Source organism: Arabidopsis lyrata, assembly GCF_000004255.2.
Source record: "Arabidopsis lyrata subsp. lyrata unplaced genomic scaffold ARALYscaffold_7, whole genome shotgun sequence".
In the NCBI taxonomy this organism is placed as follows: domain Eukaryota; kingdom Viridiplantae; phylum Streptophyta; class Magnoliopsida; order Brassicales; family Brassicaceae; genus Arabidopsis; species Arabidopsis lyrata.
The window spans coordinates 18,766,379-18,791,227 of record NW_003302549.1 but is presented as its reverse complement, the minus strand read 5'-3'; the positions used below and the strand labels follow the sequence as shown (position 1 = coordinate 18,791,227).

The window sequence follows — 24,849 nt, the reverse complement described above, 5'->3', positions numbered from 1 at the left end:
TCCGGCTCGGCAGTCGAAGTTTCATTCGCCTCCTTGGCTGGTGCTTGGTCAGATGAAGCTCCTGGTCCGCCCTCCACGGTACAACCATCCTCCGGGGTGACCTCCGGTGCCTCAGGAACTTCGGGTGGGATGACATCTTCAGTCTCACTTGAGCCTGGGAAGGACAGTTCCAGTCAATTTTAAAAAAAAACATGAGGTGAGAAAAAGGTAGTAAGTATCAGGAGCCAAGCGTTACCTGCCCAATCTAGACCCGATTCACTTATAGGAGGCGATTCAGTGAAGAATTCCTCGAAGTCCTGCGGGTTGAAGGTCGAAGTGGAAAGAGCTGCCAAGCGACTCCGCTTTTCAGATAGATTAGCCGACAGTTCGGTCCTCTCTCGCACCTCGGAGAAATCTGTGTCATGGATTTGATCCAACAGAATTAGGTTGCTCTCGTGCACCTTGATGTCTGATTCCAAATCTGTCCTAGCTTTCTCGGTTTGAATGAAGCGGATGGCCCCCTGGATCAACTCCATCCCGCGTCCTTTAACCTCTTTTCTGGCTTTCGATGCCGACCTTGCCAACTCGAAATCACATAACTTGGTGATCGTCTTGTACTTCCTGTTAAGCTCAGTAAGTTGGTTGTTCAGGGTGTCGGCGGTTGATTCGGATTCGTGAAGCCTACCCTGAACACCAGAAAGCTCTTCCTGGAGTTTGTAATTCTGGTCGTATTGGTCCTGCAGCTCCACCTTTATCTTCGCAAGCTCGGATGTTAGACTATCGACCTTGTCCTCCAGATCGTGCTTAGAGCCGGTAGAAGAGCTTAGTTCAGCCTCAAGAGCAGAAAGTTTTTTCTTCCACGCGTCAATCTCCTTTTCCCGACCAATGACCAGCCCCTCATAATGTTCAATCATGTCATTAAGCTCACCGTTAGCATGGCATTATGCATAAAACCGGGATGGTGAGTCATTTCGAAGAACGGCAGCACAATCGGAAAAATAAAGCGGAACTAACCCAAGATGAATGATGAGCATGAAGCAAATAGCGTTCATGAATCGCAGGGCGCTACTTGTCGAAGTCTGGCAAGATCGAACCCGATCGGGTCTTGAAGCATCGGAAGACGCTGCCTTCTTTCTCCATAGCTGCGAAGGAGGAAAAGTTGTAAAAATTGGAATCTGAATAGAGACAAAAACTTTTAAGTATGTGCAAATCACCAAACCTGAAAGCGATTTGACTTGAGGGACAAGAGCAGGCTTTAACCTCGAGGAAGCATCTCAAGATTCAGAATCTCCCTTTTTATGAGATGCGCTCCGGACATTCTATTCGCTGTCAGGCTGGGAAGAGGAAGACATAGCAACAGGTCGGGGAGGACCCATTGGTTCAGTAGGAGGGGATGATCGAGGTGAACGGTCAGTCTGGGCCCTTGACTTCTCCCTTCGCGGAGAAGAATCACCACGAGAGGACTTATCTCTCTTCCTGCGAACCAAGTTCTTAAGTGGTTCATTGCTAAAATCATCTCGGGAAGGACGAGGTGAATCACGGCGAGGAGATCGGTCCCTCCGAGGAGAACGTGCGTCACGACAATCGCGACGAGGAGTTAATCTGAAAGCAGCGACGGATCTGGCTCCCTCGGTGCTGTTGTCGTCAACCAGCAGGGTCCTGCTGTAGTCTTTTTTGTCAATAGCGTCCGCAAGGAACGCCTTGTTTTCATCACAAGCCTCTGCCATCGGCTTGGAAAGTTTCTTACGCTGGGCAGCGAAGGCCCGAGCTGACATTCCCTGAGTTGAGGGAGGAGGCGGAAGACGATAAAGTTGATTGGGGGGACTCATCCTGAGTTTTCGATTGGCTTCAATGAACCGATCGAAGGTGAAAGAATTCTAAAGGGTATCCCCTTCAAGGATTGTTTTGAAGAACTTGACAAATTCTTCAGTCGGAAGAGTTGAAGCGATGAGAGCTGCGAAGTGAAACAACAAGTTTGGTCAGTAAAAAATAATAAAACAACCAGGAAAAGAATATACGACCTAGTTTCTACCAGGCTTCGCAGACCACTTCGATGGGAGTACATCGGAAAGATTTCCAATCGAAGTAGGAGTTTTCTTAATCAGGAACCAAGGATGGTGCCAGTTTTTATCCTTGTTCGGGAGATGCGAGATGGCGTTCCTGTTGGCATTTGGATACGCCGAGAAGTACCCTGTTCTCTTTGACAAACTTCTCACGCTTAGAAGTTCGTTCAGCTCGGGGACCCCAATAATGTTGTCTGCTTCCGCCGCTACGGTTATGATTCCGAGGATGGTTCGGAGGAGATTGGGGGTTAGCTGAGGTAAAGCGATCTCAAGGGCCGCTAGGTATCGAACTAGGGCTTCGGGAAGGGGAAAGGTCAATCCGTAGTCCTTGAAGTAGATTTCATAGACACAAAAGTAGCCATCGCGGTGGTTTTCCGAGGACTCCGTAGGGTCGGCTATATGCGCCTCCGCTATGATTCCAGGGGGAATCTGGCAAAGCTCCTTCAATCGCTCTAGGGATTGAAGGGTATAGGTGGATCTGTAGTGTGGACCGGCGATGTCGTTAGGACGAGTGCATTCGTCATTACTAGAGCCGCCTTCAAAAGATGGAGACTCGGGTCTTTCGGAATCAAAAGTCATCGAAGAAGATGAGAAATTTAAAATCCGGCAAAGAGAAAATCGGCGAAGAAAGAGAAGAGAGAAGTTTCGACTAAAATGTAAGAGTAAAAAAAAAGTGATGATGAAAGAAGTTACCTCACGAAAGCTAAGTGATAATGGTGAAACCGCCTTGGGAATCGTGGGGAAGTGGAAAGGTTTCCCGCTTTAATAGTAAATAATTGAGATATGGTCATAATGGCGACAGATGTCACGCGGCTAAACATCGACAGCGCCGAAATTAAAGGACTGACGAGATCTTGGCGGGAAAATCAGAAGATTCCTCAGAATGCAATCTTTGGTCATTAAAGCATTTAAAGTCCTCCGAATTGGAATAGCACTTCGAAGAACTTGGGGGGCTAATTGTTGGTGTCGGATCCCGCACTAGAAGTTCGAGACCAACCAAAGATTGCCACGTAGTCAAAATATTGGCCCATAAAGGATAAAGCCCATTGAATCCGTGAGCCAAAGGAGCAATCGAAGTGTTTATCACCATAAGAGGAATTCGAAGTGATTGCACTTCGATATGAGTCCGACCTCAAAGTCACGGTTAAGTCGGTTCAAGGACATTTGGGCCAAATGTCGAGGCCCATGAAGATCGAAGTCAACTCAAATTCAAATGTTAAGAATTAAAGTCAAAAATCAAAACAGACACATTTAAGAGAGGATAATTGTACTTAATTAGCCCATTAAATGTCATTTTTCTATGTATAAATATAAAGGCAAATGGCCATGTAAAAGGGGATCTTTTTCTCGAGCAAGAAATACTATAGCAATTTTTGTAGCAATTCATAAGCTTTTTACATTCTTATTTTTTGTTCCTCAAGAATAATCTTTCCTACTTAATAAAAATACTTGAGTGTGTGAATCTGACATCCACACACGGGACCATCCTTCTAATCTCAAGAGGAATTGTTTTGTTCTTTTTTAAGGCTAAGAAAAAGTGAATATTATGGTAAAGAGAGTGAGAAGTAAACCCATCAATCGGGGAAGGAAGGTTAGCTAAAGCCCACACCTGACGAGCAAAAAGGCAGGAAAACAAGACATGGTCAATAGATTCCCCTTCTTCTCCACATATTTGACATCTAAGATCAATCATCACACCACGCGTCTTTAATCTGATAGCCACAGGGATAGCACCACTCACCACTTTCCACAGAAAAACTTTCAGTTTAGTGGGAGCAAGGATAGCCCAAATGTCATCTTTAATACCATTCAAAGATGGACCAGCTGTAGCATTGTGAATGGCATCGGCTTTATGGACTTGAGAAGCCAACCAATATCCTGAGCGGACAGAATATTCACCACTCTTGTTATGCTTCCAGCATCTGAAATCCGGAGAAGAAGGGAACGGTTTAGATTTCTCAATGATCTCAATATCAGCAGGGAAGAACAAGTCAATCAGCACCTCATTCTTCCATCTCTTGTTAGGATGATCAATCAGCTCATTAACCTTCTGATCCAAGTTAATGAGAATATTCTTCATCAGAGGAGCACGCATACAGCCTCTATCCACATCATCTAACCACTTAGAGATCCACACATACAAGGAGGAACCATCACCCACCATCTGCTTAAGACCCTTCACCAAAAGCTCACGGCCATGGAGAATGCTTCTCCAAGCAAAAAACGGCTTGCTGCCAGCCACAGAGAAGAGAAAGCTGCTGTCATTAAAATATCTACTTTTAAAGAACTGGGAGAAAAGGCAGTAAGGGGATTGCAGTAGTCTCCAAGCCTACTTTGCTAGAAGAGCCTGATTAAAAAGTTCTATGTCTTTGAAACCTAAATCCCCTTGATGTTTAGGTAAACATAACTTATCCCAGGCGATCCAATGAATTTTTTTCATATGCTCAATCGAATTCCACCAAAAGGAAGACATGGCACTAGTGAGAGTCTCACAAGTAGATTTAGGCAGTTTGAAACAAGACATAGCGTAGACAGGCATCGCCATTGCCACTGTCTTGATGAGAATCTCTTTTCCCCCCTGTGATAAAGTCTTTGCAAACCAACCCGACAATATGTTTTTGAGTTTCTCATGTATGTAAGCCAGCATATCCTTAGATCCACTAAAACACTCTGGCAATCCGAGGTAAGTACCAGCACCACCTTCATTACTGATGCCCAATCTGCTCTTGATCACATATTTGATCTCCTCTCCCACCTTTGAACCAAAAGTGATAGACGATTTGTCTAAATTAAGAATCTGACCAGTAGTACTTCCATAAGTCTGAAGAATCTGCTGAATGACAATGCCCTGATCCTCTTCAGCCTTACACAAGAAGAAAGTTTCATCAGCAAACAAAAGATGATGAATAAAGGGACCTCGTGGGGAGAAACTGTAATCCACTTATGAGACCAGCTTGCTCAGTCCTATTGAGTAGATGTGTTAGTCCTTCCGTACAAAGCACAAAGAGAAACAGAGACAAAGGATCTCCTTGTCTAAATCCCCTTTGTGGAACAATCCTGCCATGAGCTTGCCCATTTATTAGCACCGTGTAAGTAATAGTTGTTACACAGAACATAATCCACTTGACCCACACCGGATGGAAGCCCAAAGCAATAAGGAGATGATGAAGGTAACTCCACTCGACTCTATCGTAGGATTTCGACATATCAGTATTGATTGCCATAAACTCCTTTGCAGCAACATCAAAAGTTCTCAGGCCATGCACCACTTCATGGGTAATCAAAATATTGTCTGAAATGAGTCTTTTCATCACGAAAGCCGACTGCGTCGGGGAAACCATATCAGAGAGGAGAGGCTGCAGTCTTGAAACTAAAATCTTTGAGATGATTTTATACATTACAGAACAAAGATTGATAGGACGCAGATCTGACATGAGAGAAGAGTTAACCTTTTTAGGAATCAAACACAGCTGTGTGAAATTCCACTCATCATCAAAAGAACTATCCTTGAAAAAACTCAAAACCTCATCAGTCACCTTAGGCCCAACAATATCCCAATATTGTTAGAAGAAGAGCCCGGTCATGCCATCGGCTCCATGAGCACTAGAAGACTTAATGGCAAAAGCAGCAGATCTAACCTCCTCTCTAGACACCTCTCCAGTCATAATATCATTTGTCTCAGGAGAAATTCTAGGCTGGAAATCTTCAAAAAAACCTCGAGGTTCTGAAGGATAAGAAGAGGTGAATAACTTCTGAAAATATCTACAAGCAACATCTCCTTTTGAAACTTCTGATCAATTTAGTATGCCATCCTCATCCAATAAACTGTCCAGCCCGTTTCTTGATCTCTCCGCCTTCACGGACGCATGAAAAACTTTGTGTTTTTTGTCCCCCGAAATCATCACTTAGCTCTACACTTCTGCTTCCAAAAACTCTCCTCATCTCTATGAGCTTTGACCAAATCCCTTTGCAGATTAGCCATTCTGAAAAATGATGGATGTAGGGCGGCATGTTCAACTTCAACTTCCTGTTGAATCCTATGAATCTTTTCCAAAGAGTTAGTATCATTCTCCTTTTTCCATTTACTTAACGATTTACGAAGCCTTCTCAGCCTATGTGAAACCGATTGACCAGAATAAGAACCAGGAGAGAGCCAAGCAGATTTGATTGCCTCCATCACAAGGGGTTTATGTAGCATTCTCTTATCAAACCTGAAGGATCCTCTATATTTTTCCTGCGAAGAGAACAGCTGACCAAGACGGGGCGATGATCTGAACCTTTCTTCTCCATAAGATAACTGATTTGCAGCCAGAAAACAACTGAACCAATCTTTATTACCAAAACATTTATCCAATCTGCATTGAATCCACAGGTCATGTCTTCTACCACCCCACGTAAACCCGTTTTCAGAACTAGATAATTCAGTCATATTACAAGCTTTTAGCATTTCTGCAAAATTCACAAAAGAAGCTTCACTCCTCCTTGGGCCTCCTAGCTTTTTTCCATTATGAAGAATTTTATAAAAATCATCAATTAAACCCCAACAAGTCTTCCGAAGGACTCCCAGTCTAGTGATTCTATCCCAAACATGATTCATGAAATCACTATTTGGGTTTCCATAAACATAGGACAGATAAAATTTTGAAGGACCAAGCTCCACTTGCAGATCCAAAACGTTTTTATCTGCAAACAAAACCACCACAGAGACATCCTTTTTCCAAAATAAGGCAAGCCCGCCACACTTGCCCACATGTTCCACCGTATATACCTTATCATAGCCTAGCCACACTTGAATATCTATAATAACATTTCTTATGTTCATGGTCTCCATCAGAAACAGAATCTCCGGGAAATGCTTTTTCCGCATCTCCATGAGACGAGGAATCGTCAGTTCTTGAGGCCGCCTCAAACCCTGACAATTCCAACTCAGAATGCTCATTAGATATGGGACAGTCCCTCATTTGGGACCATCTCATTTTTGCTGAGCCTTGCAGCTTTTGCTTCCACCATAATACCCTTTCATGCCTTCCTTTTACCCACAACTCCTACCTCTAAACCCGGATTTTTGACAGTTTCTGAAAGAGATTTAACTTTTCCACTATGTTGTGCTAGCCTCTGTTTCTTAGTGGGACGTTTTCTAGTAGCAGCCTTTTTATTCTTAGTCCCGGATGAACCAGATTCAAAAGAACCGGTTCGAAAAACCGTCGGACTATAGTGGATTGGCATAGAGAAAAGACATAACTGATTTGCCTCATCCACATTCCCTAACGATTCATTCCAGTCCATCTCAGGATCAAACTGATTAGCCCTAATCGCAGCTGCCATTAACTTTTCCCCACCAAAAGATCCAATATCAGACTTTGAAGAGATATCTGGAGTAGCATAATCAAAGATGATGCCTTTTCCTTTATTGATGTCTTTAGAGATAATAGGAGGTGGTTCCATTCTCAAGACAGTTTTCTGAAGAAAAGGATATTTTTCTGTCTAAGCAACTGAAGTCCTCACTCTCTCCTCTCTTAGCTTACGCTCTTCATTCTTCGCTGCCAACAAGTATTTCCTCATATCTTCTAAAACATCAGGGGTAAAGCGAGGTCTGCCCAAAACAGGTGCATACCCACTTGTTCTTCCGACAAAATCACAAACAAAGGGTCAATCTCCTTAAGGACCAGGATTGGTTTAGCTTTTTCAACCTTCTTCCCAAGCCGTCTTTCAATAGTTTGGTCCATCCTTTGCTTGATCAGAATCGGGCACAGCTCCCTCTCATGAGTTAATCGTTGACAAGAGTAACAGCGCTTCTGTATCCTCTCATACTGAAAATAGACAGTCGTCTTCATCCCGCCTGGAAGATTGACCTCTTTCGATTTCCTTAGAGGTCTTGAAACATCAAATTTTATATTAACCCGCACAAAATCTTGGTTTTGGGGTTTATCCGGAACCATTACCGCTTCAATGACTTGACCCACCAGGTCACCTAACAGCGTAATAGCTTTCTCCGTGTAGTAGTTTATAAGAATGTTTCGAATCAGGACCCATAATTCAATGAATTGCAGCAGCGAGTCCTGAGGAGGGAATTCAGTCCATCTTTCCACCGCAATGGTCCATTCATTGAATGTATGAACACCTTTTTCCAGAATTTCCACAAGATCATGTTCATTCTGAAGATGAACTGAAACCTCTCATTAGATAAAGCTATACCACGCACTCTTCCCACTTTTTGCCACTTCCTTGGCATGTTGAGAATCAGATTTTACATACTTTGATTGTCAGAGTTGAGTAGACGTCCTACCAGACTCAGATTGTTTCTCTCGCAAGACCGAAACTGGGGAAGATCGGACATCTCGAAAGGAACATCCACTTCCTCTAGAGACATGGCCATCAAGGCCTTATCCATAGCAGCCGACATCGAAATTAGAGACAAATTACACCTTTACCGTAGCAATAACAAACCGAAGCTTCGGAACCTTTCCGCAACAGATCTAAAATCAGAGAAAATCAAAGAAAGAAACATTTACCAACCACACAAAGACCTTGAAATCGAACGAGGCGAAGAGAATCTTTGCAAATCTGATCTTGAAAGGAAGAACTTGAAGAACATAAGCACAAACCCTAGCTGTCTTCAAAGAGAAACACGAAATTAAGGTAAAAACGAGGAGAAACGCTGTGTTTTGAGCTAAGGGATAATTTAATCCAGCCAATAGTTCTCTTTCCTACAAAGTGAGATACTCTATCAGGAAAAGAAGGTCTTAAGCTCAAAAAAGGGAAACTGTTTGAAGAATTAATTTATTTATACTCTATTCATCAAATTGTCTTATAATTTATTTTCATAATTTTATTTTTATTCGTAAAATTAATTCACATACGTTATTATTTATTTTTTTTGTCAACAACTTTATTGGATTAGCTCAAATGAGCCAATGTGGGGGAATATTGTTTGGGAAAAATGTCATTTAAATCGTCACTTTGCCATTTGTGGAGGTTTAAAGCATGAACTTTGAGCCTGGTGCTTTTAATCCTCAATTTCTAGTTGACTTTCAATTTAATCTCTAACTTTCGTTGACGATGCCGATTGAGGCACGTCTTTAACTGGACAAACGGAGGATTAAGACGTTGTTATCTGTCCGTCTAATATATCTGTTAATTAGCTAAACGATGTCGTTTAATCAAATGAAAACCCCCAAATTCGATTAAGCTCGAATCCTAGAATACCAAATCGAAATTAGAAATACAAAATCGAAGATTCTCTCTCGTTTTCTTCTCTAATCAAGACTTCAAGATAGCTGTGTTGAGTTTTCGATGTAAAGATCCTTACACCTAACCACACACACACCTTGAAGGCACTCCACGGGCAGCGAGTACTATCGATGTCTCGGAGCTAGAACTCATCGGAATTGAGACAACAGATCTTGAGGAATAAAGATGAGATCGAGATTTGAGAAGAAATCGAGATTAGAGAAGAAAACGAGAGAGAATCTTCGATTTGGTATTCTAGGGTTCGAGCTTAATCGAATTTGGGAGTTTTCATTTGATTAAACGACGTCGTTTCGCTTATTAACGGATATATTAGACGGACAGATAACAACGTCTTAATCCTCCGTTTGTCCAGTTAAAGACGTGCCTCAATCGGCTTCGTCAACGAAAGTTAGAGATTAAATTGAAAGTCAACTAGAAATTGAGGATTAAAAGCACCAGGCTCAAAGTTCATGCTTTAAACCTCCACAAATGATAAAGTGACGATTTAAATGACATTTTTCCCAATATTGTTTACATAAGTAGATAGATGCGGTAGGGTACGAACATTTCATGCCAATTTATCCGCTTTCACATTCAAAATACTAGAAATTAATGATAAAGAGAAAAAATCAAACTCTTCCTTGTCGCTTTGAATCGCCTCCATGTAAGTCGCGAACGCTGGCCACTCTTGTGGAAGACACCATCTTCACCAAATCGGAGCAGTCTGTAAGGAAAGCTACTTCTCTTTTATCTTGGCCGATCATACATCTCATCGCCTAGATTAGTACTTCAACCTCTGTGTGGAGTGAGGTCAAGCTTCTTCGAGTATTTGCAGCTCCCATGTCATGCGTTTTCTTCGTTTGGATAAGAACAAAACCATCCTAATCCTGAAAAACAATCACTTTCTTTCCAAGAACCATCTAAGAAACATCGATAATCTGATCTACTATGCCCAATATATTCCACTCTAAAATGAGATTGATCAATTGTTCCCACCGTTTCTCGGTTATCATCCGAGATCTCTACCTGAACCAATTGCCATACGTTATTATTATATGAGTTTATAATGTCATCATTTAAACTATAATAAATTATTTTAGTGTTTATTTACTTATTCAAGAATTTTTTTTTTTTTGGTAAAGGCGCGTGTTCGAATATTGTAACGTCATTTCAATAATGAGGTATCAATCAAAAAAGAAAAAATAATACGTTCACTGTCAACGAAAAAATTAGTGGAATAATTAAATATTTTCAAAATATGCACCAACTTTTTTCTATTATTTATTACTAAATAAATAGAGTCAATCTTATGTGACACTATTCAAAAGAAAAAAAGTTATACACAACATTAATAGTACAACTCTTTCTTTTAAACTTGAGCTCAAATCCAATTATGGTATCAGAGCTACTGACTTTATCTCTGATATAATATGTTCAGTGTTCTAAAAAAGGGTCTAGGCGGGTCGCCTAGGCCCCGACTAGGCGCTAGGCTCTCATGCGACGCCTAGATAACTATCTTAACCGCCTAAAATTACATAGCTCTTGTTTAATGTACTTTTTTCAATTTCTAATTAAGTTTTATCTCTATATATATAGTTATAAATATTCATATTGTTTAATATAGATATAAATAAATGTTTTATCTAATTTTTATTTATGATTTCATATTTTTAGTGTTTTATAGATATTTTCTATAAATTTTATACATAATATCACGTTTAAACCGTCTAAAAATCGTTTAGGCCCCAATTAGGCGTTCACAAGAAGCAAATCCCATCATCACAACCCCATAAATCACTCTTTTAATTCTCACATTTAACTTTCCTATATTTATGTTACAGTAACAAACATACATTTATTTATGTGAGGGAAAAAAAAATTAGACTTTCAAAAACACACCTTTTAAGTTTTATTCAATTATGGAAATCTCGTCTTCTGATTCAAATCAAGGGAAATTCTGTGAGGATCACAAAGGCTGACATTTCAGACTCTCTCAGGTATCTCAATGTTCCTCTCTCCATGAGTTTCACCAGCTTCTGGGTGATGTGTAATCCCAAACCTTCCCTTGATGTACCCTTCCTCAAAGGCTGAAACATCTCTCTTACCAGATCCTCAGGCAGTCCCGGAGCCGGGTGTATTATCCTGAACTCTAGCTCGACTCTTTTCATTCGTTTCCCTATAGCTTCTATCCGTGCAATAACCTTGAATGAGACACACAATCCCTTCAATGCAGGCGTGAAGCGTATGCTGCTCAAGAGTGTCTCTGAGAGGATTTGCTGAAGCCTTAGGTTGTCTCCATACAGTCTCATTGATAAAACTTCTTGAGGATAATCGCAGATGATCTGCACTTTACGTTCTATGCTCAGCTCCATCACTTGTTTTACAACTGCTTCCAGGGATTCCTCAAGGTTGAATTCGCTGCAATCCAGTTCCACATAGCTGATTTAAAGCGATAAAAAAAAAAGAACAGGATTAAAATATAAGATATTAGAATCAGTAACTAAGCTAATGAGAACAATAGAAGAATCAAGGTTTCAGTACCCTTCTTCGATTCCGTCTATGTCTGAGTCCCTTATGACTTTGGCTAACTGCTCCCTGCATAAAACGCTTGTCCTCAAGAGCTTCTTTTGATCTTCACTTAATCCAGATGAATGTAGCAAATCTTGAAGGAAAGAAATTGCCTGTTCTGGGTTCTTTACTTCTTGGCGGAGATATGCCAATTTGTTGAAGGCACAGGCGATCACCTGCTCGGATACTTGCTGAACCTGTAGAGCATATTGGAGTTCTGGACTAGGTACTTGCAAAAAGCATAAAACACCGGTAACCTTTCCCTCAATATCAGTCCTTTTGTTTGCAGAAAGTAAAGCCTCGATGAAGCTACCATCACGATGGTAAAAGCCAAATAAAAGCTTCTCTATGTTCTTCTGGCCAGATATCACAGCATTGAAACCTATTCTCAGCTTAGTTAAAGTGTCATGGTCTTTTAGACGGCAACCATAATCATCTGAGGTAAAAACCTCACCGAGAATCAATTTATTGACAACTTCTTCTCTCTTTATCCCAGAGAGCTTCTGCATTGCATTGTTCCACTCTGAGCATAACCCATTTTCATTGGTCATAAAAATTGGTGGAATGAGTGTGGACGGGCTCCACATGATTCGGGCATAATCTCCTTGCACACGGCTATAGTTTTCAATAAGCGTTTTCTGGCCAGTAACATCTTGTCCAATAAAGCATACACCAAGAACATTATTCGTCCTATCTCTGCTACAGCAAGTGTTGACAACTAACTCAATCGGACTGCTTTTCCTTTTAGGACCAAATGCTCTGATCCTGATTGCAGCACCGCGTTCTTCACTACCTATTATGTATTATGAACACAAGGCACAGATGAAAATCTGCGAAAACAGTAAAAAAAGATGAAAACAAAAATAAATTGGAGCCAGAAACCACACAAAGGATATTTGCTTCCATACTAGAGCGGAACATGTTAGCATTACCTTCGAGAGCCAATGCTAACATGTTCTTCACGGTTTCTGCAGAATCGTCCTCAACGAGATCTGATACAGGTTTGCCTATTGCTTGTTCAATTGCCAATCCAGATACCTCAGCCGCTTTAGAATTCCAACCGTTTATAACACCAGAGGCATCAACCGCAAAGATCGGAACAGCTGCTGTATCAATCAAGCGCACCATTTCATTCACGATAACACACAATTCATCTACCTTCTGAACCCTATTATCCACAAACGGGACATTCACAACAGTCTTTGAATGCTCATCTTGCAATGAGCCTTTTATTATTAGCTGCAGAGAATTAATTGCATCCATTTCCATGTCATCCCAGGGCATACTTTTCCACCTAACAATTTCCATAAATGCCTTGAATGAGGATCTAGGATGCATCCTTTTACCATCCCTGTCATTAGGATCATGTCTTGCACCACCCCACTGGATCTGTTTAGCAGTGCCAGACCGAAACCAGAAAAGGAAATCTTTATCGGTTATATATACAGCAGCCATTCCACATATTGACTCCCCAAGAACAGAAGCATCCGGATAGCCAGACTCCATTAGACTTTCAGTGGTAAAGCCAGTGTTTCCTCCATGACTTTTGAGAACCCAATCGATTAGATCTCTAATTTGTGTCTCAGTAGGAGTAACCCCTAGAGACCAGAGCTTCTCTCTGTAATAAAGGGCTGCTCCATCACATTTAACAAGATCCATTATATTTGGTGACTGAGTGACTATACCTATTGGTGCATTGCGAAAGAGCATGTCACATAGCACACTCTGAGTTTGCAGAATACGCTTTTCTTTCAACAGAACAGCTGATTCCGCTTCTTTGTTGACCTGCACGCCAAATACTTGAGTCAAGAACTCACAAGCATATCGTAACGGAAACGGCAGGAACCTAGGACTTGCGTGATGACAAACCACCAAGCCCCATAAGTGTCTGCCAGTCTGTAAATCTCTGTTCATCTCATCACTATCACTACCATTGATTGTTACAGACATAACAAGAGACGCCACTGATCCCATATTACTCATATACTGTGCATGACAACCATGAGGAGCTCTCAAAGTAGATCCAGAAAGACTTATCGGCTGTGAGAGACTCTTATCTTGAACTACTTTAACTGGAACCGCTGAACAATCACAAATCATCCTAACCTTATTTCTCATAAAGAGAAATCTCGAAGCTTGCGGTATATCAGTAGCGGAGTAATGCAACCCAAGATAAGGTTCCAAATCTTCCCTGCAGCATTCAGCAATCACTTCCCCATGCCCATCCTCATGGAACTTATAAACCATCACCCTATCATAACCAGTTAATTCACTAACTTCCTTAACCAAAGCATCACACAGCAACAACATATTCCCACCAGGCAATGCCTGCAATCTCGAAATCGATATCGCCGCAAGCTTATACGATCTTAAAGCCCCAGCAGCAGTCACAGGCACCTCATCCGGACTCACAGGCTCCAAATCTATAACAAGACCTTCCTCAATCCGATGCAAAATCGCATAAAAAGGCTTACTTGAAGACCTACAATGAAGCGTAATCGGATTCAAAATACTAATCTCACCAAAGTCAACAGCTTTCTGCAAAGCAGAACAACCTGGAGACTGAAACAATGACTTCACATCAGTTCCTATACTCAAAGCTTCACGCTGCTCCATACTTGGCACTGTATGTGGAGTCAAACCCAACATCTCCTGAGTGTTTTCACTAAAGGCAATGACTTTAAGGTTTTTTTCATCAACAACGATTAAACAACCAAAGGGTTGAATCAACATCCCTCTCTGAATCTTCTGTAAGTAAGTTGAGACAGCTGAAGAAGGAATTTCACAGGAAGAAGAACTTGGCATGTTCAAGTTTATTGAAGCTGAATAGTCAAATAAACGCTCAGATTCTTCGAAGTTTGTGTGTAGCTTTGCGTCGACGAGAACTTGTGAAGAAACTCGAGAGTTTTTTCTAGATCTAGTAGAACAGCTTCGTGAAGTGTTCGATGACATATTTTCTTCTCTTCAAAACGAATAAAAAAATTTCAGAAATGGAGACAAACCAAAGGATTCAAGGATCCGATTGAGTACTCATTAGGGTTTCGTTTTCTTGGAGATTTTGCTGCGAATTCTCTGAGAGAGAGGATCTTTGGAATGTTCCTTAGTAGTGGTGTGAGAAGAGAAGCTGAGAGAGGAAGGGGGAAGAAGATAAACGTCATGCATTCTTCAGTTGAATAAAGCGAACTGCGTGGCGGGTTGAAGAACCTGACTACGAGAAGTGTTGTCTCGAGTATGGATAGATGAACTGCGTGCCGTTCTTGTCATTTTGGTGTTTAGAAATTAGAATGCTGAGATCAAATAGCATCGGTCCATCACAAATAGCTGAGATGATTGGTAAAGTAGATTTTGACCATTAAACATTGAACTATGTTTGATTGTACTTAATAGTACATTATACATGGTAAACATGACTATGAGATCTACTAGAATTCGGATTTGTTTTTGCGGTGATTGCCCAATGCCAAAACCAAAAACCCAATAGTGTAAACCGAATTGAAACCCGATTCGAGTTATTCACAACCCGAAAGAAATACCTAGTTAAAGAATCCCTAAATTGAGAAATCTAAGAATCCTAGTCTCGATTTCTTCTTTTCAACATCTTCGATTTCAATTTTTAACCTTGACATGCCATGAAGACAGTGTTAAATTTGGGCTAATTCTGGGCTTCCAACTAAAAACCAATTGGCAATTAGTGGATTGGCCCTAACCCTTTATATATTATTGATTGTCCCATCAAATTTCTGATGTGAGACTTGGATTGTATCTCCAACAATCTCCCCTTCAATCCAAAGACCACATGGATCTAACACGCCTCATCGATCCCTCACTCGGATCGATAATAAGCCCCTTTCTCGGGTCCCATTACTCGGGTTGAGGTATGTCCATATCCATTTTTTCTTTGGTCCACCAGACTTTAAACCTTGGGCTCTGATACCATGTTAAATTTGGGCTAATTCTGGGCTTCCAACTAAAAACCAATTGGCAATTAGTGGATTGGCCCTAACCCTTTATATATTATTGATTGTCCCATCAAACTTCCGATGTGAGACTTGGATTGTATCTCCAACAGACAGCTTTAGTTTCGCCTTCTTCTTGTGTCTCCTCCCATTCTTCTGTCTCCAAACGTGCACAGTCGCCTCAATCTGGTTGGCGATTTCAAGAGTCTGATGTTTCGATGAGAGATCAAGACATACCTTGGGCAATGTCTCCAAGTAAGGGTCGGGAATCTCCGTTTCGGCAAGCACGCCGCTGTTAATTGCCAATGCAGCCTTGAGAATCTGGTTAGCAAAGTCCCGACACTGCTGCAGTTTCTTCCTGGCCTCTTCTGACAAACCGTTAGGTGGAGCCTTAGGGCAAGGCAGCCACCACTTGTCCTCTTACCTAACAGAAGCTCGGGAATTGTAAGAATCCTTTTCACATTCACCAAGAACTATGCCACGATTAGTATACCAGAATTCGGTATCGGAGAAAGCGACAAGTATATCGATCAACATAACATCGAGCTTCTTGAGAGCAGAGAGATTGGCATAGAGATCAGAACGTGGACGGGTCTCCATGACCTCATAAGTTCCGCCTCCAAGGAACTGTTGAAATGGAAGGAATGAGCTCAACGATAGAATCGCTAATACAGAGAACCCTAGAAACAAAAAAAATCCCCAAATCCAACATTCCCACCTTCGCCTCTACATCAGTTTGGGGATTTTTTGTTTCTAGGTTCTTCGATTTGGGGATTTTTGGATTCTAGGGTTTCTAGATTTGGGGATTTTTGTGATTTGGGGATTTTCGGGATTAATGGGTAATAAACGGGTTGGTTTCTGGGAAAATCCGGTTTAATTTCGTACGCGGTTAATGGTGTTTCAAAAATAATAAACCAAAGATAAACCATTGATAAACCACAAAATTTGAATTTATGTTGACCGAGGTTTCGAAGTTTCAAATTAGGGAAAACTAGACTATAACTTTTAGTTGGTGTGGACTGAGATCGAGGTCCGAAATCTGTGTAGTTGTTGTACTATAAGAAACTTCCTGGGGGGACACATGTCGTTTACCCATTATAAAATGCATAATTTTAGGTAATAGTTTGTTAAATTTCATAAAACTAGGTGGTTGCCCGCGTAAATGCGCGAGAATAATGGTACACAAAAGGCAAACTCCTAAGAGAAAAGGGAATATTATAAATGTAATAATCTTAGTAGAAAATACAATAGATTCCTCCCATGCGGAGAATACTTCATTTTCCGGCTAAGATTCAACATTCTTTGGTTTTTCTTATTCTATTTTAAGCTTCTCTCGTACCTCAGATTTTGCATTAGTATATATTTGATTTATATTATTCTACTTTAAGTTCCTCTTGTGCTTTAGTTTCTAGTTTCAAAAGTTTATTTTGAAATTTCATAGTCGGGCGGTGAGTTAAAGAGGAAAATGAAGCTTTTTTGTTTTATAAAGATTTTTATTAATTGTAATAAATAATAACATTAATTTAAATTTAAATTAAATTAAATAATTTATATTAAGTAAACATTAATTAATTGTTTCGTCATTTTTAATGGCGGTGGAAACAAAAAAGCTAGTTTAGAGGTTTAAAGTGTTAGTAAAATTATCTTTGTGGTTTATAGTGTTAGTGGAATTCTTTCGAGGTTTAAAGTGCTACTCAGTGATATTTTAAGGGTTAAGAATGTAATTTTCCCATAAATAAAAGTGAATAAACAGGGTGAAGAAAAAGGAACGAGGGATTCGTGAGATTCTTTCCGCCGGTTTCTAATTCCGAGGTCAGTGAGCGATTTTTGACTTGTGTGAGATTGAATGCTCAATATTATCACACTGTCTTTGGTATATCACTCACCATATCTAATTGGAATCTCTCTGTGTCTCTGGAATTTGAGCATCTAAGAGCATCTCCAACCCATCTCTATATTTGCCTCTAAACTCTATTTTAGAGGCAAATCTACTCCAACCCACCTCTATTCTCACCTCTAAAATAGAGATCCCTATTTTTTGCTTTATATATAGAGGATCTCTATTTTTTCTTCTATAAATAGAGTTAAAAAATTTTAGAGGAAGAAATAGAGTAATACATTAGAGTAAAAATAGAGAAAATTCACCTCTATTATAGAGATAGAGGTAAAAATAAAGAAATACAACATTGGAGATGGTCTTAATATACTTCTCTAGAATCCGAAATTATAGCTTCGCTAGTAGTGTCTTAAACCCACCTTGGTTGGGTTAAAAAAAAAGTTTAGATTTAGAACAAAAGAGCTATGGATTTGGCATAACAACAGATTTTGAGCTCTGTTTCTCAATTTTTCTTTTCTTCTAACAATTTTTTTTTTTTTCCGTCTATCCAACACAATTTGTTGTTTAGTTGGATTTCATGTCTATGCAGGATTTAGTGTCTCCACAGGAGATAGGGTTCAGAAACATGGCTAACCGTTCTTATGCATCTTTACAAATTGTATGTATCCAAGAAACAATGTTCCCTTTTTATTTTAACAGAAAGATATATTGTTATATTTGCTGTAACATGATCGTATATATGCAGGGTATAGGGCATGGAGAAGGCACTTCCACTCAAGTAATTCTTATTTCATTTCTTCTCTCAAATCAATTTTCTTTCCAAATTATGTTCAGTGAGATTTATGAGATAATTCGATTGAAGATTTATTTTGTTGTCAAACATGTCTTTTAACTATTGTATGCAATCTTCGTTATCAGGGATCAATAGAGGCAGAGATGTTTGAGGTACATGTGTAAATTTATAATATTTTTTTCTTATACATGTCTCTAGTTGTGTGATCTTCATAATTGGCTTCTTTTTTTATGTTTTATATGCAGAGCGAAATCCCACTTCAGCAAAATACCTACAGACTTGCATCCATTCTTGCCAGAAATTGTTCTACTGAAGCCGGATAAGGGGCTTCTCCATTATTTTGATACCATAGAAGCAAAGGTTACAGTTTGGAGTAATAAAATCGAGGTAAACTTCTCTACAGAGTTTATCTTAATTTTGTCGTTCTTTTACTTTGTTTTCTCAATGAACTTTTCTATTGACTTTAGACTAGGCAAAGCGGAGTTTGGAAGGAAACAATAAAAAGTACATATAGCCAAGGAAGTCATGGTAAATAATCTTTAGTTGGGATGGCCTGTTTATGTAAAATACTCGCCTGAAATCGAATTTTGAATTGGTTGAGTTTTGAATTTAAACCGAACGTAATTTGGACCGGTTCGGCTGCTTTTATACCGGTTTTATACAATCTTATACCTGATTTAGATTCCTCTTGAAATTATCTTTCCGATAGTATATTATACGCATTTTTCTGATAGACGGTTAAATTTAGGTGAATTAATTGGTGGTTTAGGACGTGTCTAAAATTGCCGTTAACTACTCGTTCGGTCCGAAAATCTTTCCAGGTGAGTTCTAACTCCCTTATTAGTTATTATACATTTGTATAATATTTAGGGATATGATAGAAAGAAGATATGAATTATTTGTATGTTTGAATTATGAAAATTAATTATTTGTTTTAGTATTATTATGCTGAATATGATGTGGTGATGAAATATGTTATTCTGTTAACACCGGTATCAGCATGATATTCTGATTTAGCTAGCTCTATTGAGCAATCTGTGGCGGCCGGCATCGCCAACAGTTGTATTCCGTATTCTGTTAGTCTGTTAGTGATATTGAGATCGGTTAATGTCGTGGACTGTACTTCCTTATCACCTCGTTAGAAGCCAACATCCCTATCGAGTATATTATGTAAATATTCTGTTAGTATATGGTTTGGGTCGACCAATGATGGGGTTGTACCCTTTCGATGATGCATTGCTAGATATATGGTCGTTCTGCTCTGATGTTATTATTCTGTCTGATGATATTATTCTGTTCTAATGATTTGATTAAGTATTTCTGATAGTATATGTTCTGTTGTGATTTATTTTATTTATAATTAATTGAATTGGAATTTTTGTTTGTTAGTACCAACACGAGAATATTATTCTGTGCGGGATCAGACCGTGTTGGTACTTGTTCGTCGGGCTTTTAGTCTCACTAGGCGATTTTTTCGCTAACATAAGTTCTGATTTCGTGCAGAGGGCATTGAGGAGGAGCAGCGTGCAGCTGAGGTTTAGAGTTTATTTTTAGTCATAGAGCGAGACTTGGTAGATTCTCCGAAGTTTAATTTAGCTTGTTTTTGAGATTTGGGGTTTTACGAGATTTTAAACTTTATACATTATGGAAATTTCAGTATTTTTATTATATTAGTTTTAGTAATGCTTCAAAAATTCTTTTTGAATTTTTGGGGCGTTAAAAAACTTCTCTACAGAGTTTATCTTAATTTTGTCGTTCTTTTACTTTGTTTTCTCAATGAACTTTTCTATTGATTTCAGATTAGGCAAAGCGGAGTTTGGAAGAAACAATAAAAGTACATAGCCAAGGAAGTCATGGTAAATAATCTTTAGTTGGTTCCATTCAAACTGTTTTTTTTTAAAATTATTGATTGCATTATTGAAGAATATTCTTAATCAAACTTTGCAACGTATTGTTGGGCGCACGCGACTGCTGAGAATATAAGTGAGGCAATGTTTTATAACGCTATTGATGTCCGCTTCACATTATATTCAAAACAGTTTCTGCTTGACTTTTGTAATGATGGCCGAGCATTGGAAAAGTTCATAAATAGCGGAGGGGATCACTATTGTTATGGGTTTCCAACCTATAAAGGTCTACTGTTTGCAATGGTACATGGTATACCAACAACCGGAAATTGGACAAATACTGGGTGTGGAACTGCAGTCAGATCGTGATGTCAGAGCAGTCATATCCAAGCACGTCTTAAATGACGTTAGAGCTTTTACTGATGTTCAGAAGGCTATTCGTTACTTGGAAAAGCAACCAATCCTCGAAAGTCTTGCTGTATACACTCCCGAATTTAGTAATACTAGGTGAATACCACGCTACGCGTGGGCTGTTGTTTTGAAAATTGTTAAAAATAAATTATACTGACCGAATTTTGTTGCTAATTTATGTAGTAACAATTTTGATGGTTGGATTCATTTTTGACTCGAAATATCAATTATACATTTTTCATATATAAATATAATTATCTATATACCTAAGATTATAATTTTTTCACTGTCATAAATACATACAACAATAATATATGATATATTGGTATAATGGTATGTAATTCTCCTCTATATATTAAAAGAGGGTTTTTTGGTGCCTATGTGTCAAACCCACAATTATTCTCATCTTTTTTATTTTTCATTTCTTTAATTCTACTATCCATCTTGCCAAACAATTTTAATTCCATATACTACTTAATCTTATTAACTAAACTTAGCAAAATTAAATATCTCGAACTTTCAAATAAGAAAACTTCTACATAAAGATTTTTTTTATATTAAATACACTGTTTTTTAATTGAAAACAAAAATAATATAAACATATAGTATATGCATTTTGTTACAATAAATTCTTTATTCAAAAAAATTGAAACCGCGAATCTATTAATCTAAATTTATGAATGACGTAAGAAATTTAAAATTGTATTTTTATTTATCAACTAAAAAATTGTGTTATTACATGGTATTTATATAACCTTATTTTAATTTAAAATCTTTAACGAATAAACGAAAATTAGATTTGACATCTTAGGATTCAATATAAAACTTTGAGTTTTTTTTTTAAAATTGTTCTATTATAAATTAAATAACATAAGATTTACATGTGCATGACGCAGGTTCTTACCTAGTGTTACTTATATAGTTTGAAACTTGCCTAACTTGATTATAAACAAACAATTTCTTATTCTATGTACTCTTTCGTGATCTAGTACTCCAACCACGTATATCATAATAGGCTCATGATTAGATACTAAATTGACATATTTTGAACAATACATGTATAAGTAATTATTCATTTGCTTCGATAGTTTTCATTTGAAAAGAGAAAAATAAAGCAAAAAATTGAAGAGTCATTTAGGTCAACATTTTTAGATCTCTCTCCTTGCATTTTGCATATATATGAGAGAATTGTCGTATCTTGAATTTTTTGGTATGTCTAACGTCTCAAATGTCCATTACTTGAAAAAACTTGCATGTCATTGTCAATGTTACCAACTTACCAAAAAACACAAAAATAAAAAGAAAGAATATCATATAATCGTATGTGAACCACAAAACATAAAAAAAAAAAATCAAAGTAAAATACTAAACTAAGAAGAGATTAGGTAGGAAACAGCTAAACTGTAAACTTTATCGTTATCGACCATTGATAAAAAAAAAATTAAAAAAAATAAATAAAATAGTGCTTGATATATTAAAATGATTTTTTACTTTTTATTTTATTTTGAAGAAATCAATTAAAATTGATGAAGGATTTAATACAATTGAGGATTTTTTTATTTTTCTTCACTTAATTTTGTTAATTTTTATTTAATTAATGCAAAATGAGACATGTCATTTTCTTATGTGATGATGTGACACTCATATGGAGAGAGTTGGCCAACTTTCATATATATGATTGGAAACGTAAGTAATTCAATTCGAGTATTATTTTTAATGGTATTTTGTAGGGCTGGGAAAAATAACCGAACCAAAATTTCTGAACCGAACCGAACCGAGATTTTCGGTTTTCGGTTCGGTTTCGGTTCAGAGAAGATAACCGATCAGATGGACTTATAATATGCAATCGGTTATCACTTCGGTTCGTCCTAACCGAACGGTTACCCAAATTTAACCGAACTACCCGACCCGATTTAACCAAAATTAACCAAACTATCCGTACTACCCGAAATTAACAGAACTAACCGACCCGATTTAACCAAAATTAACCGGATTACCCTTATTTATCCGAATTAACCGAGATAATTGACCCGATTTAACTGAATTAACCAAACTTAACCAAATATCTAAAATATTCGGTTAATTTCGGTAACCAAAACAAATACCCGAAAAACCCGATACTCGAACCGAACCGAACCGTTTATTAATTCGGTTATTTTTGGTACCATTACTCAAATTCCGAACTACCCGAAGTCGCAGGCCTAGTATTTTGTTTTGAATACTGTATAGTTAAATTGTAATTTTAACTTAAAACTATCTTCTTTGCTTATGGTGTAGAGGGTGTATCGTGGACCAAAATCATCTTCTTCCACATTCAGGAATTGATATTCGGTTTCGATCCGTTCGATTAAGGTCGATAAAGACGGAGAGACGATTGCATATATTAAAAACAGTCATGGCGATAATATGGGACTTCGTGGATATGTTAAAGTTTCTGTGGATGTGATGCTGGTCTAGTTAAATACACGCGGAAAACCATCATTCAAATCGCCAAGTAGTCTGTTCAGGCAATTTTATTATGGAGATGTCAGATTTGAATATCAAGTATATCTTTTTTGTATTTTTGTTGCCAAATACTTAATGATCAGAAGTTCTCTAATATTTTTTCAACGTTTTCTTTTTCAGAAAAAAGTTGTTGCTAACAGTCGCCTTGGTCCGGTGGTAAAGGGAGGTAATTCCTGCCACCTGGGTTCGAGTAGCATTGGCCACCGAGGTTCGAGCAATTTAACATGGTTTTCCCGAGCCCCAGGATTAGTCTTTGGGCCTAAAAAACCTTTAGGATCACCTGAGCTATAAAAAAAAAAAAAAAAAAAAAAGTTGTTGAATATCATGTGGAGGGTGAACTAACAGTAAACTTGGCGTACTTGATTTATGAAGGAATATATCATAACACATCTGGCCATGTCTACGAGGTAAAGATTAATCTTATTGGATACCCCATAAATTTGATTACAAAATTTGAATTTTACACAATGAGGGTGGTAGTAAGGAAATTATTGGCTCTCCAATAGACCGAGCATTATTTAAATTAAATGGGCCATACATGTATTTTGCAGTTATATTTTATTTTCTTGTTTAAGTTTGTGTAGTTTTCTTTTTAACCATTTTCGAACTCCTCAGTCTGAGAAGGACATGGGAAGGGTTTATAACAAAGCTGACTCCACAACAATTAAAGGTTGTTCATCTAATTCGAGGTCAAGATACTCAAGCGTGGCTGTGAACTGTGTATGTGTGTGTTCCCATTTTTTTTAGTTGTTCGTTTTTTCTTTTATTCTATTTCTAATGACCATTGTATTCTTTTGTCAACTTGTGTTCCATTCTCAGGAAATAGCCGGTACGCGTGGCCTTCGGATGCATTGGAAAGGCAAAGCTTCAGTCATTCTGGATAAATGCACAATGATTTTGGAGAATGATGCGTATAGAAAAATGACTACATCCAAGGTCTGACAATCATTGTTTCTTTACTTTACACATGTTTTCCTTCTTAATTAAGCTTTTTCATTTCAGAAAAGCCAACTCAAAGAAGCTATCAACAGAATGGAGGCACAAAACCTTATTTGCATCGCTCTCGCCTTCAAAAACAGTGATAGTACATGTGTTCCACCTCATGATAGACTAAACCTTTGGAAATTTCCATTTGAAAACCTCTCATTCTGCTAGGTATCTTTGGCATTGAGGTAAAATTTCATTCCTTACTAGTTTAACTCTTAACAAAATCTTGTATTGTTATGTTTGCTTTCATAACATCTCATTGTAAATTTTCTTGCAGGATCCATGTCTACCAGCGGAAGGTGATGAGATACGTGTACGTAGATCTCTTTTTTTCTTTCTGTTCTTGTTTATGTTTTGTCCCTTTTTAGTGAGTTTTCTAATTTTCATAAATGATTATTGTTCACAGGCTCCAATAGATTTCCACGGAAACCGCAATGAAGAGGTTCGGTTGCATTTGCGTTGTCACAGCGATTACTTTTTCTAGAGTCGCTCGGTTCTAATATTTTGTTTTTGTTGTTGATTTTTATGTAGGGGCTACGTGACAGTGTTTGGGATGATGGTGAAATCTGTATCGCACCTGAGTCAGATTCAGAAGTAAATATCTTTCTCTGTCTTTTGATTTCGGTCCTTTTAACTATCTCCTTCTCAATGCTTCCTATGATTTCCTCTTTTT

The 24,849-nt window shown here is 38.3% G+C and overlaps 1 protein-coding gene and 1 long non-coding RNA gene across 3 annotated transcripts; one reads left to right on the top strand and one right to left on the bottom strand.

Annotated features, from left to right (window-relative positions):
* Positions 1 to 10,992: 10,992 nt before the first annotated feature.
* LOC9304513 (phytochrome C) lies at positions 10,993 to 14,983 on the bottom strand. The gene is made up of 3 exons (XM_021018276.1): positions 12,773 to 14,983; positions 11,814 to 12,633; positions 10,993 to 11,711 (listed from the first exon to the last, which is right to left on the bottom strand). The coding sequence occupies exons 1-3, from the start codon at positions 14,790 to 14,792 to the stop codon at positions 11,213 to 11,215; spliced, it is 3,339 nt and encodes a 1,112-aa protein (XP_020873935.1). The 5' UTR covers positions 14,793 to 14,983; the 3' UTR covers positions 10,993 to 11,212.
* A 2,893-nt stretch (positions 14,984 to 17,876) lies between these two features.
* Positions 17,877 to 20,970, top strand: LOC9306522. Of its 2 annotated transcripts, XR_002330676.1 has the most exons (9): positions 17,877 to 18,291; positions 18,379 to 18,411; positions 18,552 to 18,578; positions 18,672 to 18,813; positions 18,894 to 18,954; positions 19,175 to 19,247; positions 19,930 to 19,997; positions 20,226 to 20,282; positions 20,466 to 20,970. It is a non-coding gene; the product is annotated as an uncharacterized LOC9306522 (long non-coding RNA). The 2 variants fall into 2 exon arrangements; XR_002330675.1 differs by having other exon boundaries at positions 19,175 to 20,282.
* Positions 20,971 to 24,849: the final 3,879 nt, after the last annotated feature.